The sequence below is a fragment of the Hyla sarda genome, chromosome 3, assembly GCF_029499605.1.
Source record: "Hyla sarda isolate aHylSar1 chromosome 3, aHylSar1.hap1, whole genome shotgun sequence".
Classification (NCBI taxonomy): domain Eukaryota; kingdom Metazoa; phylum Chordata; class Amphibia; order Anura; family Hylidae; genus Hyla; species Hyla sarda.
The window spans coordinates 74,098,860-74,116,875 of record NC_079191.1 but is presented as its reverse complement, the minus strand read 5'-3'; the positions used below and the strand labels follow the sequence as shown (position 1 = coordinate 74,116,875).

The 18,016-nt window shown below is 44.4% G+C and overlaps 1 protein-coding gene across 1 annotated transcript in view; it reads right to left on the bottom strand.

The window, feature by feature from the left end:
* Positions 1-14,632: 14,632 nt before the first annotated feature.
* Positions 14,633-18,016, bottom strand: part of FKBP1B (FKBP prolyl isomerase 1B) — an 85,736-nt gene continuing 82,352 nt past the window's right edge. The window contains exon 4 of the mRNA XM_056564352.1: positions 14,633-17,560. Within this exon, the coding sequence (XP_056420327.1) occupies positions 17,432-17,560 (129 nt within the window). The 3' untranslated portion in view covers positions 14,633-17,431. The remainder of the gene's footprint in view (positions 17,561-18,016) is intronic.

The following is an 18,016-nucleotide window of genomic DNA, read 5'->3' as shown; positions in this document are numbered from 1 at the left end:
GTTTTATGCTGTACACACACAGACACATACACACAAAGGGGGAAATTTATCAATGTTGGCATAGGTAGATGTTTTGTGTAGATTGTTTAGTTGGTCAAAATTTGGTGCAATTTAACCAAAATGACCTTACTTGTGCAAGACACATGATAAATTTTTTGCAAAGTTCTAAATCTCCACACAGTTCTATTTGTACACCTGAGCTGCACCTCACAGGAAAAGTGGACACAAGGATTTTGTTCTATTGCTTTGAGGCTCGGATTCCATTGAGGTTTTTTGTCCACGAGCAAAAGTGCCAGAAAAACTGTCACAGCTAATTTTACAGTTAATAAATGCGGATCGCAGCGGGTCTCTGGAGAATGGTTCGGTGTGATCTGCCTCTCTGCCCCTGTACTATAACTACCATCATGGGCAGAGTCTGTCCATGATGGGAGTAGTAGTCCTAACTGTCCCAAAATAGTCCCACAGCAGGGGAGATGTGCAAGTGCCATCTCTCAGCGCTGTGGTACTACAACTACTCCCATCATGGGACAGACTCTGGGAGTAGTTATAGTTTAGCAGTGTTGAGGGACGGCTCCTGCATCCCCCGGCTGTCTCGGTAGAACACTAGAGTCCTTTTTGATGGTGTATTTTTGCGCAAAAAAACAAAACAAAAACATTTGCGCAAAAAAATGCATCTAAACAAAAAAAACCCCACATGATTAATTAGTATCCACTGTAAAATGCATTCCAAAATACACAAAAAAATAGAGTACATGCTTTTTGCTCTATCAAAAAAGACGCACAAAAAAGACGCAGTGAAAAAAGGGTAAACTCAATGATAAATCTCCCACAGTGATTATTGGAGATTGCCTGTACTCTACCACCAAAGACAATATGGTGAGTGTATACCTTACAACTTCTTAAATTAGTAGTGGTTTAGTGCTAAAAGTACAGTGTTTTTTATGCATTCATGTGTATCATACTGTAATGCTCAGACTTGTAGTTTTGGAATAGTTGGAGATACACTGTTTGGATAACACTTTTTTACAGCAGTGTTGCCTTCAGCTGTGTGCCTACAGATTTTGCAAAACTACAACTTCCAGCATGCCCAGACATCCTTTGACTGTACAGGCATGCTTGGAGTTATAGTTTTGCAACAGCTGGAGGCACATGTTTGGGAAAACTCTGTGTTACAGCAGTGTTGCTGCAGGCTGTGTTCCTCCTGCAGCCTTATCAAACAGCCATCTCATGTCCATGACCCTTGGACACCCTCATGCTGCTGGGGGACTCATCAGTGTCCATTTCCATTATAGATTTATAAAAAGCCACTGGTTGGAGACCACTCATGTAGAGGTTGTGACAATATCCATTGTGGCCGATCCCATTGTTGGCAGACACTAGTCTACCATCGGCCACTGCAAACAGTCATTCACATTTACAAGCATAAGCGGCCATTCCAGCCAACCATTATCTCATGTGTATGGGCATCTTATAGCCGGCCCTTCCTCTGATGATAAAATAGCTGCTGATCCTCCCCCTGGTGAACAGCACAAGCTGAACATATTGTGAAAGTACAGTATAATATTATTATAATATTATTCTAGAAATTAACACAGAATTGCGGAACTAAGCAATAGCGTGATCTTAGAAGACTAACTATCTGCAGTATCTGTGCTAACCCGAACCCCACAGGGTTAACTGGAGAACAACAGAAATGAAGGCTGCAGGGGAGGCTCTTATCGGAAAACATAAATAGCAGCACAATTGTTTGCCAGCAAATGTCGCGCAGCCATGCGGAAGAAAGAAAAATAACTTAACTACAGTATAATTATCTATACAGAATGGATGGTGGGATGTCAAGAGGATCATGGGGCTTGAGATGACAAAGAAGATATAAGAAGTCACTTCGGCTGATGCTAATGGGTGCGGTGGGGGGGATCTACGAGTACAATGGAGATGGCCCCTGTTTTATGGCAGTTGCTAACCCATTAACAATCAAATGTAGTTTATGGCTGTCATTAATGGGACATAAGTGGCAGCACTGTAAGATAATTTCTGCATGGGTATCCTGTTGTAGTATCCCATCGGTGTCCTGTTGTAGTAAACCATGGGTGTCCTGTTGTAGTATCCCATGCGTGTCCTGTTGTAGTATCCCATGGGTGTCCTGTTGTAGTAAACCATGGGTGTCCTGTTGTAGTATCCCATGCGTGTCCTGTTGTAGTATCCCATGGGTGTCCTGTTGCACTATCCCATGGGTGTCCTGTTGTAGTATCCCATGGGTGTCCTGTTGTAGTATCCCATGGGTATCCTGTTGTACTATCCCATGTCCTGTTGTAGTATCCCATGGGTGCCCTCTTGTAGTATCCCATGGGTATCCTATTGTAGTATCCCATGGGTATCCTGTTGTACTATCCCATGTCCTCTTGTAGTATCCCATGGGTGCCCTCTTGTAGTATCCCATGGATATCCTGCTGTACTATTTCATGGGTGTCCTGTTGTACTATCCCATGGGTATCCTGCTGTACTATCCCATGGGTAACCTGTTGTAGTATCCCATGGGTGTCCTGTTGTAGTATCCCATGGGTGTCCTGTTGTAGTATCCCATGGGTATCCTGTTTTAGTAGCCCATGGGTATCCTGTTGTAGTATCCCATGGTTGTCCTGTTGTACTATCCCATGGGTTTCCTGTTGTAGTATCCCATGGGTGTCCTGTTGTAGTATCCCATGGGTGTCCTGTTGTAGAATCCCATGGGTGTCCTGTTGTAGTATCCCATGGGTATCCTGTTTTAGTAGCCCATGGGTATCCTGTTGTAGTATCCCATGGGTGTCCTGTTGTAGTATCCCATGGGTGTCCTGTTGTACTATCCCATGGGTTTCCTGTTGTAGTATCCCATGGGTGTCCTGTTGTAGTATCCCATGGGTGTCCTGTTGTAGTATCCCATGGGTGTCCTGTTGTAGTATCCCATGGGTATCCTGTTTTAGTAGCCCATGGGTATCCTGTTGTAGTATCCCATGGGTGTCCTGTTGTAGTATCCCATGGGTGTCCTGTTGTAGTATCCCATGGGTATCCTGTTTTAGTAGCCCATGGGTATCTTGTTGTAGTATCCCATGGGTGTCCTGTTGTAGTATCCCATGGGTGTCCTGTTGTACTATCCCATGGGTTTCCTGTTGTAGTATCCCATGGGTGTCCTGTTGTTGTATCCCATGGGTGTCCTGTTGTAGTATCCCATGGGTGTCCTGTTGTAGTATCCCATGGGTGTCCTGTTGTAGTATCCCATGGGTGTCCTGTTGTAGTATCCCATGGGTGTCCTGTTGTAGTATCCCATGGGTGTCCTGTTGTAGTATCCCCTGGGTGTCCTGTTTTAGTATCCCATGGGTATCCTGTTGTACTATTTCATGGGTAACCTGTTGTAGTATCCCATGGGTGTCCTGCTGTAGTATTCCATGGGTGTACAGTTGTAGTATCCCATGGATGTCCTGTTGTAGTATCCCATGGGTATCCTGTTGTAGTATCCAATGTTCTGTTGTACTATCCCATGGGTGTCCTGTTGTACTATCCCATGGGTGTCCTGTTGTAGTATCCTATGGGTATCCTGTTGTAGTATCCCATGGGTGTCCTGTTGTACTGTCCCATGGGTATCCTGTTGTACTATCCCATAGGTATTGTTACACTCCTGTTTCAGAAGACAGGAACTCCGGTGGATGTGGATCCGCTGGACCTGTGTGGCAGATGACCCGGACCGTACAAGGGAGCGGAGTCTAAGGTTCCGCTGGATTTCACCAGAGCCCGTCGCAAAGCGGGATGGACTTGCTGCGGCAGGCAGCACCCAGGTCGCTACCCCTGGCAGGGCTCAACCACACAGGTGGCTGAGGGGAGATGCGAGGCACAGGAGGGATAAGGCAGCTCATAGTCAGGATAGCAGAAGGTCAAGGCAGGCGGCACAGTAGCATAGTCAGGATGTAGCAGGAGGTCAGTAGGCATGCGCAAGGCAACATAAATCCAGCAGGGAAGTGAGGAGGGGGGAGGAATTTATCAATGAGCTACAGGTGAATTACATTAATGAGCGCACTGGCCCTTTAAAGCTTAAAGCTCTGGCTCGCGTGTTCCCTAGGGGACAGGGACACGTGCACCGGAGCAGAGAGGCAGAGGCAAGGGCAGGAGAAGCACCAGGTGAGTGAAGGACTGGGGCTCACATGCGGGCGTGTGCCGCAACACGAGTCCCAGCTCCGCCGGCAGCAGCAGGTAACGGGACCATGCGCTCATGGCCAGCGTCTACGGCCGGAGCGCATAACGTAACAGGTATTTTGTTGTACTATCCCATGGGTGTTCTGTTGTACTATCCACATCATTGTGAGACCACATGCTGGTGCGGTTGGCCCTGGTTCCTCCTAATGCAAGACAATGCTAGACCTCATGTGGCTGGAGTTAGTCAGCAGTTCCTGCAAGAGTAAGGCATTGATGCTATGGACTGGCCCGCCCATTCCCCAGACCTGAATCCGATTGAGCACATCTTGGACATCATGCTTCGGTCCATCCACCTTTGCCACGTTGCACCACAGACTCTCCAGGAGTTGGCAGATGCTTTAGTCCAGGTGATACAGGTGTTTTTTCACCTGCAAACGGGAAGGGGCTTGCTTCCTAATATATATATATATATATATATCCTAGCTGTTAGTCAGTATTGGTATGTCAGCTGAAGACGGCTAATCAGCCGTAACACGTTCTGCGTATTATTTGTAAAGATGCTTTATTAATAAACATGAAAGAGATTGAAGCATATTGTGAGTCCAGGATTTTCTATCTTTCTGATTTTGATTTGTATCTATGACCCGACAGCACAATAAACAATATTGCTGGATTTTAACACAAGTGCCTCCACATCTTTTGTCCTAAGATTATTGGATCTACCTTCTATGGATTGAGCACAGGATGAGACGGCGAGTGAAGATCAATGGGTGTGTTGGCTGCAGTGCACACTATCTCCTGGTACTGATGCAGCAGTGCCGACTGTGAATTTCTGTTTCTTTATGGACAATATGTGGTTGACATGCTCCTCCATGTATCCCTATGGGAGTGCCTGAGATACACGAGGCACAAGGGGCCCTAGATACGCCTCTGGTCCCCAGAATGGCTCTCCCTCTAATTTAGCATGGCTCGTCCCCCAGTGCAGCATCACTGCAATTCAGGTGAACGTCAGTCAGCCTCCAGTGGGCAGTCTTTCTGGCAATCAGCGTCCTTTGGGCAGTCTTGCTGACAACGTCTCTCTAGCCTATTAGGGAAGGAAGACTCCTGCTCCTCCCATGCATTTAGCCTCTCTAGTGGACAGGAATACTCCAGCTCCAACTTCCAACTATGTGCCCAGCTTCACCATCTGCAGCTGTCTCTTCTCTGCTTCTGTTCTCTTACTGTAGCACTAGTCTTCCTTTCCTTTTGCGCCATTTTTTTCCCCCCCAAGGACAGCCTGGTGTGGTTCCAGCAGCCTCATGCATCTTTACCTAAGGTTGCTTCTTCCCTTGCAACAACAGCCACCATGGAAGGCCTTATAGCCGGTACCAACTGCAGGGGAATAGTATTAGACGTGCAGCTCATGCCGTGCTTCCCTAAAATGGCACCCACCGAAGCTCATATTATGGCCCCATCCTCTTTCTTCCAGGGGTGGACTGACCGGCTGGTCCGATCGGACATGGTCCGAGGGCGCGGCCGGGTAAAGAGACCGCCGCTGCTGGGGATCCCGAACACTTGTCCCGGATCCCCAGGCAGACAGCGCTGCCTTCTGCTGTACGTGCGGTACAGGCACATACGACAGAAGTCGTCCCCTCTGTGTGAGCCATATCTGTGCCTACTGTACCACAAGGTGGAGCTCGATGAGGATATCACTTTCTGAAAATGTGAATATTACTGAAGATAAGGATGGATTTCTTAACAGAGAACCTGTCACAGTTTTCTGCTGCCTGAACAAAGGGCAAATGAAAACAGGGACAGGCTCTCTCATTACAATGGTGTCTCATTCCCTCTGAATGAAAAACAGTGTCTCATAGGGAACATACCGTATATACTCGAGTATAAGCCGAGTTTTTCAGCACGATTTTTCGTGCTGAAAACGCCCCCCTCGGCTTATACTCGAGTGAACTCTCCGCCTGTCAATTCCTTGTCAGTGGTCTTCAACCTGTGGACCTCCAGATGTTGCAAAACTACAACTCCCAGCATGCACGGACAGCCATCGGCTGTCCGGGCATGCTGGGAGTTGTGGTTTTGAAACATCTGGAGGTCCGCAGGTTGAAGACCACTGCGGCCTTCGTCATCATCCAGACTACCCCCCCTTTAATTTTCTACTCAGCTCCCCTCGGTGGGAAGGAAGGGTGAGCCTGTCCGGGCCATCTATGCTGCAGGGACCGTCCGGTGGGGAGGGTTGGTCGTTCCGGGCTGTGCATCTTCACTGGGAGGCCCTCTTCTCCGCTCCGGGCCGGCCCCGGACTAGTGACGTTGCCTTGACGACGACGTCCGTCATGTCCCTGCGCGTCATCGTCAAGGAAACGTCACAAGTTCGGGGCCGGCCCAGAGTAGAGGGTCTCCGGGTGAAGATGGACAGCCCGGAACGACTAACCCTCCCCACCGGATGGCATAGATGGCCCGGACCAGCTCACACTTCCTTCCCACTGAGGGGAGGTGAGTAGAAAACTAAAGAGGGGGTCTGGATGATGACGAAGGCCGCAGTGGTCTTTAACCTGCGGATATCCAGATGTTTCAAAACTACAACTCCCAGCATGCCCAGACAGCCGATGGGGATGATGACAGGGTGTTAATGACGGGGGTCTGGATGATGACGAAGGGATTGACAGGCAGGGATGATGACAAGGGTGATGATGATGAGGGGAATGATGACAGGGTGATGATGATGAGGGTGATGGTGATGAGGGTGATAATGACAGGGGTGATAATGACAGGGTGATGATGACAGGGTGATGATGACGGGGGTGATGATGATGAGGGTGATAATGACGGGGTGATGATGATGAGGGTGATATTTCCCACCCTAGGCTTATAGTCAAGTCAATAACTTTTCCTGGGTTTTTGGGGTGAAATTAGGGGCCTCGGCTTATATTCAGGTCGGCTTATCACTCAAGTATATACGGTAGCTATGAAAGTGACTGGAAATGGAGCTCAGAGTTACCAGGACAGACCCCAGGAGCTTCTCCCAGCCCCACATTGAAAGATCTCTATCTGTTTAGGTATAGTGAGAATCCTGGGGGGGCCATGGAGATCAATCACTCAAGTCCGATGGGCCATAAAGATCTATCATTTAAAGGGGTATTACAGGCAAAAACTTTTTTTTTATATATCAACTGGCTCCGGAAAGTTAAACAGATTTGTAAATTACTTCTATTAAAAAAATCTTAATCCTTCCAATAGTTATTAGCTTCTGAAGTTTTCTGTCTAACTGCTCAATGATGATGTCCCGTCCCAGGAGCTGTGCATGATGGGAGAATATCCCCATAGGAACTGCACAGCTCCCGGGACGTGAGTCATCAGAAAGCAGTTGGACAGAAAACAGCAACTCAACTTCAGAAGCTAATAACTATTGGAAGGATTAAGATTTTTTAATAGAAGTAATTTACAAATCTGTTTAACTTTCCAGAGGCAGTTGATATATATAAAAAAGTTTTGGCCTGGAATACCCCTTTAAGCCTAGTGGGTCATGGACTGCCCCAGTGACTCGGAGGTCTATTCCTTTCTGTATTCATATCTATGATTTCTCTGAAATGCTGCAGCTCTATTGTAATAAGAGAGCCTTTCCCTGTTTCATATGTCCGTGGTTCTGGCAGCAGAAAACCGATGACAGGTCCCTTTTAAGAAATTCGCCCTCATCTTGAGTAATATTCCAATTGTCAAACAGTGACATCCTCACCGAGCTACACCTTGTGGTACAGAAGCTGTCCCAGTCCTGCCTGGTTGGATGGAGCTTGTTCCTGTTTCATGTGCCAGTGGTTTGGGCAGCATAAAACTGAGAACAGGTGAAAGGGGTTTCCAGGCAAATGTAAGGCTGCATTCACACCACGTTTTTGCAATACAGTTTCCGTATCAGGTATTTGATGAAAAACTGATTCCTCAAAACCGGACTAAACTGTATCAAAACGTGTGTACAAATTTCAACCCGTATACAGTTAAAAACCGTATACGGTTTAAAAAATGATGTCCAGTTGCATGCGTTTTTTAAGAAAAAAACGTATACGTTTTTAACTTTTCACTCCATTATGAATAAAGTTTCACTTGTTTGATTGAAATTCCAAGAAAAAAAACTGTGCAAAGTCTAAAACCATATGGTGAAAACCAAATGAAACCGTACGCACATACAGTTCTATACGGTTCCCATTGACTCCCATGTTTACGGTATACGTATACGGTTTAATACAGTTTTTCCCCTGGACCAAAAACCGTGGTAGGCTATGGTTTTGGGTACAGGAAAAAAACCGTACAGGAGAAAACCGGACAGGATGCAAAACGGACACAACCTGATGCATCTTTTGGCATACTGTTTTCAATTGAGAATTAATGCATACGGTTTTCAATACGGTTCCGTACGGTTTTCACATAGAAAACGTATACGGGAACTGTATTGCAAAAACGTGGGGTGAATGCAGCCTAACACCTAATCATACGCCTCCCTGCACAATAAATAAAACATCCATAAGCTGCGTTCACCCCACGTTTTGTCCATACAGGGGCCGGAGCCGGCTGGGGGATGGGAAAACCGGGTGCTCGCGTATCCCAGCCGGTCCCCATCTCATTCATTTACATGAGCATACCGGAGTCAGATAGTGACTCCGGTCAGCTCATTTTTGCCCTGTATGCAGTTTTCTGGCTGGACTGAAAATCGTGGTATACTCCGGCTTTAAGTTCTGTCACAAAACCGGATACAGGGCAAAAATTAGCCAACTGGAGTCACTATCTGACTATCTGAATGAGATGTGGGCCGGGTCCGGCTGTGGTACGGATCGGGTGACCGTATTAACAAACCGTGGTGTGGATGCACCCTTACCTCCCCTGCTCCTGTGGCACCGATTCATACTATGCTCCAGTTCTTCCAATCACTGCACTAAGCTGGGAGTGGGATGTCCTATATAAGGACAGCTACATTGCCGTGGGAGCTGGAGAGGTGAGTATGAATTGTTTGTTTGTTTTTTTATTTCACAGGAAGGTATTTATGTAATACACAAATGGATTCATATTGATTGTGTTGGATTGAATTTCCTTTCTCTGTTCCACCAAGCATTCTGGTACGTGAGTGTGTAAGGCCTCCATAATGTGCTAGGCTGACCACCAGTGTTTCCCAACCTGTGTGCCTCCAGCTGCTGCAAAATTACAAGTTGTAATTTTGTCATAGCTGGAGACATGCAGGTTTTGGAACACTATTTTAGGGGATTGGTTACCCCCTAAAACTTTTACTCTGGAGGGAAAAAAACGTTTTAAATCAAATGGTGCCAAAAAGTTATACAGATTTGTGAATTACTTCTTAAAAAAAAAAAATTCTATTTCAAAATCTTACTTATCAGCTGCTTTTTGCTCCAGAGGAATTTGTGTAGTTCTTTTCAGTCTGACTACAGTGCTCTTGGTCTGTATCAGGAATGTGCGGAGCAAGATAGGGTTGCTATGGGGATTTGCTCCTGCTCTGTTCAGTTCCTGACATGGACTGAGGTGTCAGCAGAGAGCACTGTAGTCAGACTGGAAAGAACTACGCAACTTCAAGTACATAGCAGCTACACAAGTATATAGAAGCTGGTAAGTACTGGAAGGATTAAGATTTTTATGTAGAAGTAATTTACAAATCTATATAACTTTCTGGTACCAGTTAATTTCAAAATATTTTTTTTACCTAGTGCCCCTTTAAATGCACTCCTTTAAAATGCCCGTCTATGGCATTTTAATGAAACGGAGACACACTGGCCAAAGGCTGTCTAGGAATTCTGGTAGTTGCAGTTTTGCAATAGCTGGAGGCAGACTGGTTGGGGAACAATGTCTTAGAGGCTTAGTTACCTTAAATGCACCCCTTTAACCCCTTAAGGACCAGGCCATTTTACACCTTAAGGACCGGAGCGTTTTTTGCAATTCTGACCACTGTCACTTTAAACATTAATAACTCTGGAATGCTTTTAGTTATCATTCTGATTCCGAGACATATTCGTGACATATTCTACTTTAACTTAGTGGTAAAATTTTATGGTAACTTGCATCCTTTCTTGGTGAAAAATCCCAAAATGTTATGAAAAAAATGAAAATTTAGCATTTTTCTAACTTTGAAGCTCTCTGCTTGTAAGGAAAATGGATATTCAATATATTTATATACAATATGTCTACTTTATGTTTGCATCATAAAATTTATGAGTTTTTACTTTTGGAAGACACCAGAGGGCTTCAAAGTTCAGCAGCAATTTTGAAATTTTTCACCAAATTTTCAAACTCACTATTTTTCAGGGACCAGTTCAGTTTTGAAGTGGATTTGAAGGGTCTTCATATTAGAAATACCCCATAAATGACCCCATTATAAAAACTACACCCCCAAAAGTATTCAAAATGACATTCAGTAAGTGTATTAACCCTTTAGGTGTTTCACAGGAATAGCAGCAAAGTGAAGGAGAAAATTCAAAATCTTCATTTTTAACACTCGCATGTTCTTGTAGACCCAATTTTTGAATTTTTGCAAGGGGTTAAAAGGAGAAAATTTTTACTTGTATTTGAAACCCAATTTCTCTCGAGTAAGCACATACCTCATATGTCTATGTAAAGTGTTCAGTGGGCGCAGTAGAGGGCTCAGAAGGGAAGGAGCGACAAATGGTTTTTGGGGGGCATGTCACCTTTAGGAAGCCCCTATGGTGCCAGGACAGCAAAAAAAAACACATGGCATACCATTTTGGAAACTAGACCCCTCGGGGAACGTAACAAGGGGTAAAGTGAACCTTAATACCCCACAGGTGATTCACGACTTTTGCATATGTAAAAAAAATATATATATTTTTTTTACCTAAAATGCTTGGTTTCCCAAAAATTTTACATTTTTAAAAAGGGTAATAGCAAAAAATACCCCCAAAAATTTGAATCCCAATTTCTCCCGATACAGAAAACATCCCATATGGGGGTGAAAAGTGCTCTGCTGGCGCACTACAGGTCTCAGAAGAGAAGGAGTCACATTTGGCTTTTTGAAAGCAAATTTTGCTCTGGGGGCATGCCGCATTTAGGAAGCCCCTATGGTGCCATAATAGCAAAAAAAAAACACATGGCATACCATTTTGGAAACTAGACCCCTCGGGGAATGTAACAAGGGGTAACGTGAACCTTAATACCCTACAGGTGTTTCACGACTTTTGCATATGAAAAAATATATATTTTTTTTTACCTAAAATGCTTGTTTTCCCAAAATGTTTACATTTTTAAAAAGGGTAATAGCAGAAAATACCCCCCAAAATTTGAAGCCCAATTTCTCCCGATTCAGAAAACACCCCATATGGGGATGAAAAGTGCTCTGCTGGCGCAATACAGGTCTCAGAAGAGAAGGAGTCACATTTGGCTTTTTGAAAGCAAATTTTGCTCTGGGGGCATGCCGCATTTAGGAAGCCCCTATGGTTCCAGAACAGCAAAAAAAAAACCACATGGCATACCATTTTGGAAACTAGACCCCTCGGGGAACGTAACAAGGGGTAATGTGAACCTTAATACCCTACAGGTGTTTCACGACTTTTGCATATGTAAAAAAATATATATTTTTTTTACCTAAAATGCTTGGTTTCCCAAAATGTTTACAATTTTAAAAAGGGTAATAGCAGAAAATACCCCCCCAAAATGTGAAGCCCAATTTCTCCCGATTCAGAAAACACCCCATATGGGGGTGAAAAGTGCTCTGCTGGCGCACTACAGGTCTCAGAAGAGAAGGAGTCACATTTGGCTTTTTGAAAGCAAATTTTGCTCTGGGGGCATGCCGCATTTAGGAAGCCCCTATGGTGCCAGGACAGCAAAAAAAAAAAAAAAACACATGGCATACCATTTTGGAAACTAGACCCCTCAGGGAACGTAACAAGGGGTAATTTGAACCTTAATACCCTACAGGTGTTTCACGACTTTTGCATATGTAAAAAAATATATATAATTTTTTTTACCTAAAATGCTTGTTTTCTCCAAAATTTTACATTTTTAAAAAGGGTAATAGCAGAAAATACCCCCCAAAATTTGTAACACAATTTCTCCAGAGTACGGCGATACCCCATATGTGGCCCTAAACTGTTGCCTTGAAATACGACAGGGCTCCAAAGTGAGAGCGCCATGCGCATTTGAGGCCTAAATTAGGGACTTGCATAGGGGTGGACATAGGGGTATTCTACGCCAGTGATTCCCAAACAGGGTGCCTCCAGCTGTTGTAAAATTCCCAGCATGCCTAGACAGTCAACGGCTATCTAGCAATATTGGGAGTAGTTGTTTTGCAACAGCTGGAGGCTCTGTTTTGGAAACAGTGGCATACCAGACGTTTTCATTTTTATTGGGGAGGGGAGGGGGGTTGTATAGGGGTATGTGTATATGTAGTGTTTTTTACTTTTTATTTTATTTTGTGTTAGTGTAGTGTAGTGTTTTTAGGGTGGGGGTTCACAGTAGTTTCTCGCTGGCAGTTTGAGCTGCGGCAGAAAATTTGACGCAGCTCAAACTTGCAGCCGGATACTTACTGTAATCCTCCGCCCATGTGAGTGTACCCTGTACGTTCACATTGGGGGGGGGGACATCCAGCTGTTGCAAAACTACAACTCCCAGCATGTACGTTCTATCAGTGCATGCTGGGAGTTGTAGTTTTGCAACCGCTGGAGGCTCCGTTTTGGAAACAGTGGCGTACCAGACGTTTTTCATTTTTATTGGGGAGGGGAGGGGGGCTGTGTAGGGGTAAGTGTATACGTAGTGTTTTTTACTTTTTATTTTATTTTGTGTTAGTGTAGTGTAGTGTTTTTAGGGTACAGTCGCACGGGCGGGGGTTCACAGTAGTTTCTCGCTGGCAGTTTGAGCTGCGGCAGAAAATTTGCTGCACCTCAAACTTGCAGCCGGATACTTACTGTAATCCTCCGCCCATGTGAGTGTACCCTGTACGTTCACATTGGGGGGGTGGGAACATCCAGCTGTTGCAAAACTACAACTCCAAGCATGTACAGTCTATCAGTGCATGCTGGGAGTTGTAGTTTTGCAACAGCTGGAGGCACACTGGTTGTGAAACACCGAGTTTGGTAACAAACTCAGTGTTTTGCAACCAGTGTGCCTTCAGCTGTTGCAAAAGCTACAACCCCCAGCATGTACGGACAGCGGAAGGGCATGCTGGGTCTTGTAGTTATGCAACAGCTGGAGGCATACAACTTTGGCTGGGGATGCTGGGGATTGTAGTTATGCAACAGCTGGAGACACACTGGTTTGCTACTTAACTCAGTGTGCCTTCAGCTGTTGCAAAACTACAACTCTCAGCAGTCAGACAGCCAACGGGCATGCTGGGAGTTGTAGTTATGCAACCACCAGATGCACCACTACAACTCCCAGCATGCACTTTAGCTGATTGTGCAAGCTGGGAGTTGTAGTTATACAACAGCTGAAGGTACACTTTTCCATAGAAAGAATGTGCCTCCCGCTGTTGCAAAACTACAAGTCCCAGCATGCCCATAAGGGAATGATGGGAGTTGTGGTTGTCTGCTTCCTGCTGTTGCATAACTACAGCTCCCAGCATGCCCTTTTTGCATGCTGGGAGCTGTTGCTAAGCAACAGCAGGAGGCTGTCACTCACCATCCAGCCGCATCAGGTCAGTCCCTCGTCGTCGCCCCCCGCCGCTGCTCCTGGAGCCCCGATCCCAACAGGGATGCCGGGGATTGGGGTCCCCAGCACCTGGGGTGCACGTCCCGCACCCGCTCACGTTCTCCGGAAGAGGGGCGGAGCGGGTTGCGGGAGTGACACCCGCAGCAGGCGCCCTGATTGGTCGGCCGGTAATCCGGCTGACGAATCAGGGCGATTGTGAGGTGGCACCAGTGCCACCTCACCCCAGCTAGCTATGGCTGTTCGGGGCCGTCTCTGACGGCCCCGAAAAGCCAATAATTCCGGGTCAATAATTCCGGGTCACCGGGTCACTGGAGACCCGATTGACCCGGAATCTGCCACAAATCGCTGGACTGAATTGTCCAGCGATCTGCGACCATCGCCGACATGGGGGGTCATCATGACGCCCCTGGGCGATATGCCCCGATGCCTGCTGAACAATTTCAGCAGGCATCGGGCACCGGCTCCGTTCCAGATGGTTGCGGGGGGCCGGTAAAACACATGACGTTCTCATACGTCATGTGTCCTTAAGGACTCGGAAATGCAGACGTATGAGAACGTCATGTGTCCTTAAGGGGTTAAAATGCCCTTCTAGGGCATTTTGAGGAAATGGAGGGAAAGGCCGTCAACTGGATCGACATATCCATAAATCCAGATCAGTGTGTCACTAGAAAGCTTGGCTATTCTGGAGGACCCAAAGAGTCATTTGAGAGCAGACCTTATGTACACACCTTGTGCATCCACCAATTATGGAAGAAGAAACTTTAGTGGCAAGTAAAAAGTAAGAACGAAAAAAAAAAAAACACAAAAAAACACATCAACAAAGCAATAATGATTTTCATAAAATTTATTCTTCTTTTGTAATATATATATTTATATATAGATCTGTATATACGTAGTTAAAGGAGAGGCTCTCTTTAGATCAGCAGCAAGCAAGACTTACAGGACTGAGTCGGTGTGATACAGCAGATAACCTTTAGCTAATGCCCATTTGTGCGCAGAATGTGCTGAGAACATTCCTCGAGCACCTCCTTCCCTAAGTGTACTGTAAGGCAGTGGGCTTTATCTTGTGTCTATTTTTGTAGTGTGAATTATGCCACATGCAAATTAAAGGTTCTTGCTTCCATACGGCCCATCAGGCTTTAGGGTAGGGTCACGTGTAACTTATTCGCTGCATATTTGATGCGTGTTTGACGCGTCATATTTCTCTGCTAGCAAAGTCTATGGGAGTGAGAATAAACCCCCATAGATTTTGCTAGCACTGAAATACGCATGCATCATTTACACTACATGTGACCCTACCCTTAGAGTCCCTATCCCACATGCTTTGGAGGAAGCCATATTGTTTACTGAGCCAATTGTCATACTTGAGCAGCAGTGTTTATTCAGTGAACCCTGAGAAATTAAGTTGTAGTATCAGTTCTAACACATGGAAAGGCTTCAGGTCCTTGTGTTTTCTACTTATTCCTCCAATGAGAACCACAAGAAATATATGGAAAAAACAGACTAAGGGTGGAATCACACAGGAAATACACTGTGTAGTCTCCTATGAGCAGACACACAGGGCTTCCCATGGCAGCCCTGTGTGCGCAGTGAGGTTTAGAGGTAGGCCCAGCACACCGATGTGACTGCGACACGCCAGCCGGCCTCCAAACCTCACTGCACACAGGACTGCCGCCAGGAAGCCCTGTGTGTCTGCTCATAGGAAAATATTCAGAGGATTTCCCGCAGTGTGAAAAATACTACATATACGCTATATGTGTCCCTACCCTAAAAGTAATTATGCCCACATAGTGGTAACTAGGGTCATCAAAAAGCATGTTTCCAACCAAAAAAAAATTTATCAGAAACGTATTCAATAATTCTTGTTTATGGCCAACTTAAATGGATTTTAAAAACAGCGCCACTCTTCATGGTCTGTGAGTGATATCTCTTCAGATGTGCCTGAGTTGTAATACCATACACAGCCCAGTAATATGAGTAGCGCTGGTTTTTAAGAAAAAATACCCTTTTTTTGTTTCTTTTACAACCCCTTTAATAGGACACCATGGGGGCGATTTATCAAAACCTGTGCAGAGTAAAAGTTGCCCAGTTGACCATAGCAACCAATCAGATCGCTTCTTTCATTTTCAAAAGGGCCTGTGGAAAATGAAAGAAGCAATCTGATTGGTTGCTATGGGCAACTGGGCAACTTTTCCTTTGCGCAGGTTTTGATAAATCTCCCCCTATGTAGTGTTTTTGGCCTAAAATTACATATCAAAGTGGCAGGAACCCTAGCTAGATTGTGTTGTCATGACAATTGGTTCATTACATAAAATGGCTACCTCCATGAATACCATCTTGCCAAAAATATTTACCTCACTGGAAGGAGCTTAACAAAATGTACAACTTAGAGAGTGTTAGAGCCAAAATAGCAGACGTATTTGTGGTTGTAGTAGTTTTTTCCCCTTTGCTTGTCTTCTTAAAAATCAACACATTTTCTTAAGCTTCAAGACAAAAAACACAGACACCACTTAAGAAAAGAAAATGACAATAACAGCAATGAGCGCCCCCTTCTTATGGGGCAGATAATTTTTTGTGTATGTTTTTTTTTTTATTATTATTTCATGTATTTTTATTTTTTATTCTGGGCTGAGGCCAAGATCTGGGAAGATATTTTGATGAATGTATAAAAAAAAAAAAAAAAAGTTATAAAGTAACAGGTTAGTTTTCCTTAAGGCCCTTTAAAGAGGCAGTCCCTATAGCAACATTTTTTTCATTGTATTTTTTGTTGTATTCTAACAATAAGAGAAATTAAAAAAAAATGACACATGAAATACAAATATTTTTAATTAAATCAGGGCCATTTTGGTGCAAATTAGCCAACTTTATACAGCAAAAAAAAAAAGTTAAATATATTCAGGACTAGGTTGGTTCCAATTAAAACTTAAGAAATGTTCCAAAAATAATAAAATAAAGCTTTTTTTTTAAAAGATTTTCTACCCAACTACACTGGTTGATGTCATTTGATCTTCGACTTTCGGGACTGCCTCTTTTAGCTGCCAAGAATAGGGCGACTTTAAGGATCAGCAGCAGATGGTTTTCAGTTCTGGCTTCAAACTGGCCACACATCAGATACATTCATATTTTAAGCGTTTTTTTGTGATAGAAAGCTCATGGTAGATGAATTCCGGCTTATAAACAGCCAATGAATGATACCACCAATATATTACAAACCTACAGACACAGTGAAAAGTTGTGTACAGTAACTTTGTGGAATGTATGTGATTTGGAAGGTCCTGATATATCTTGAGTATAAACCAGTTCTATAAGCATCACTGATCTAGATGAAAAAAAGATGCAATGGGAGATCAATGAGTTCTTCACATCTCAATGACCTTGCTAAGAGCCTGTCTGGAGTCACTGCAAAAATTGACCTATGTTAGAAGACCATAAATTCCATCGTCCTGTCATAGTTATGCCAGAGAAGACTGCAATGGAAGCCAATGCAGTCTGCTTTGACAGTGCCATGGTTATTGTGAAGACTTGTGTGGCCCCTTTCTGCTGAAGTGGCCCTATTGGTGGTGGTCAGTAAAAGGAAGAGGTGGATAATGGTTTTGGAGATCTTTTTTCAGCCTGCCCTTGTATGCGGTCACTCAATTTTTAAAAGCTCCACGTCAAAAACCAAGGTAGCGTTGGGTGGGATGACTCCTGGGTGCCCAGTAGTTCCATATGCAACGTCTGGTGTGCAGGTCAATTTTGCTCGTTGACCCAAACTCATCTGGAGAAGAAGAAAGAAAAAAAATTACTCAAAATGACTTAGTCATCAGGTATTTTGCTTCTAGGGTAGGGTCACACATGGCATACATGTGTGGGTTTTTTTCTTTTAATAATTGTAGCCATTTATTTGTAATACATTTTTAGGGCCAGTTATATCAAAAACATGCTTCTGTATAGACAGTACAGCAAGGTGTGTCTTAAGTCAACTGGTGCCAGAAAGTTAAACAGATTTGTAAATTACTTCTATTAAAAAATCCAGATACTGTTTTCTTATTTTAAAATGAATTTAATTTAAGAGCATTATCATGGGGACAGCCATCTTAACTGAAACACTTTCAACAACATTTAGTGATATGCTTTATGGAGGACCAGGTGAACACAGGTACAATAGACTGTAGGGGACCCTATTCACTTTTATGGGAGACACCTGAGCAGAAGTCATTGTGCAGGGAGGGGG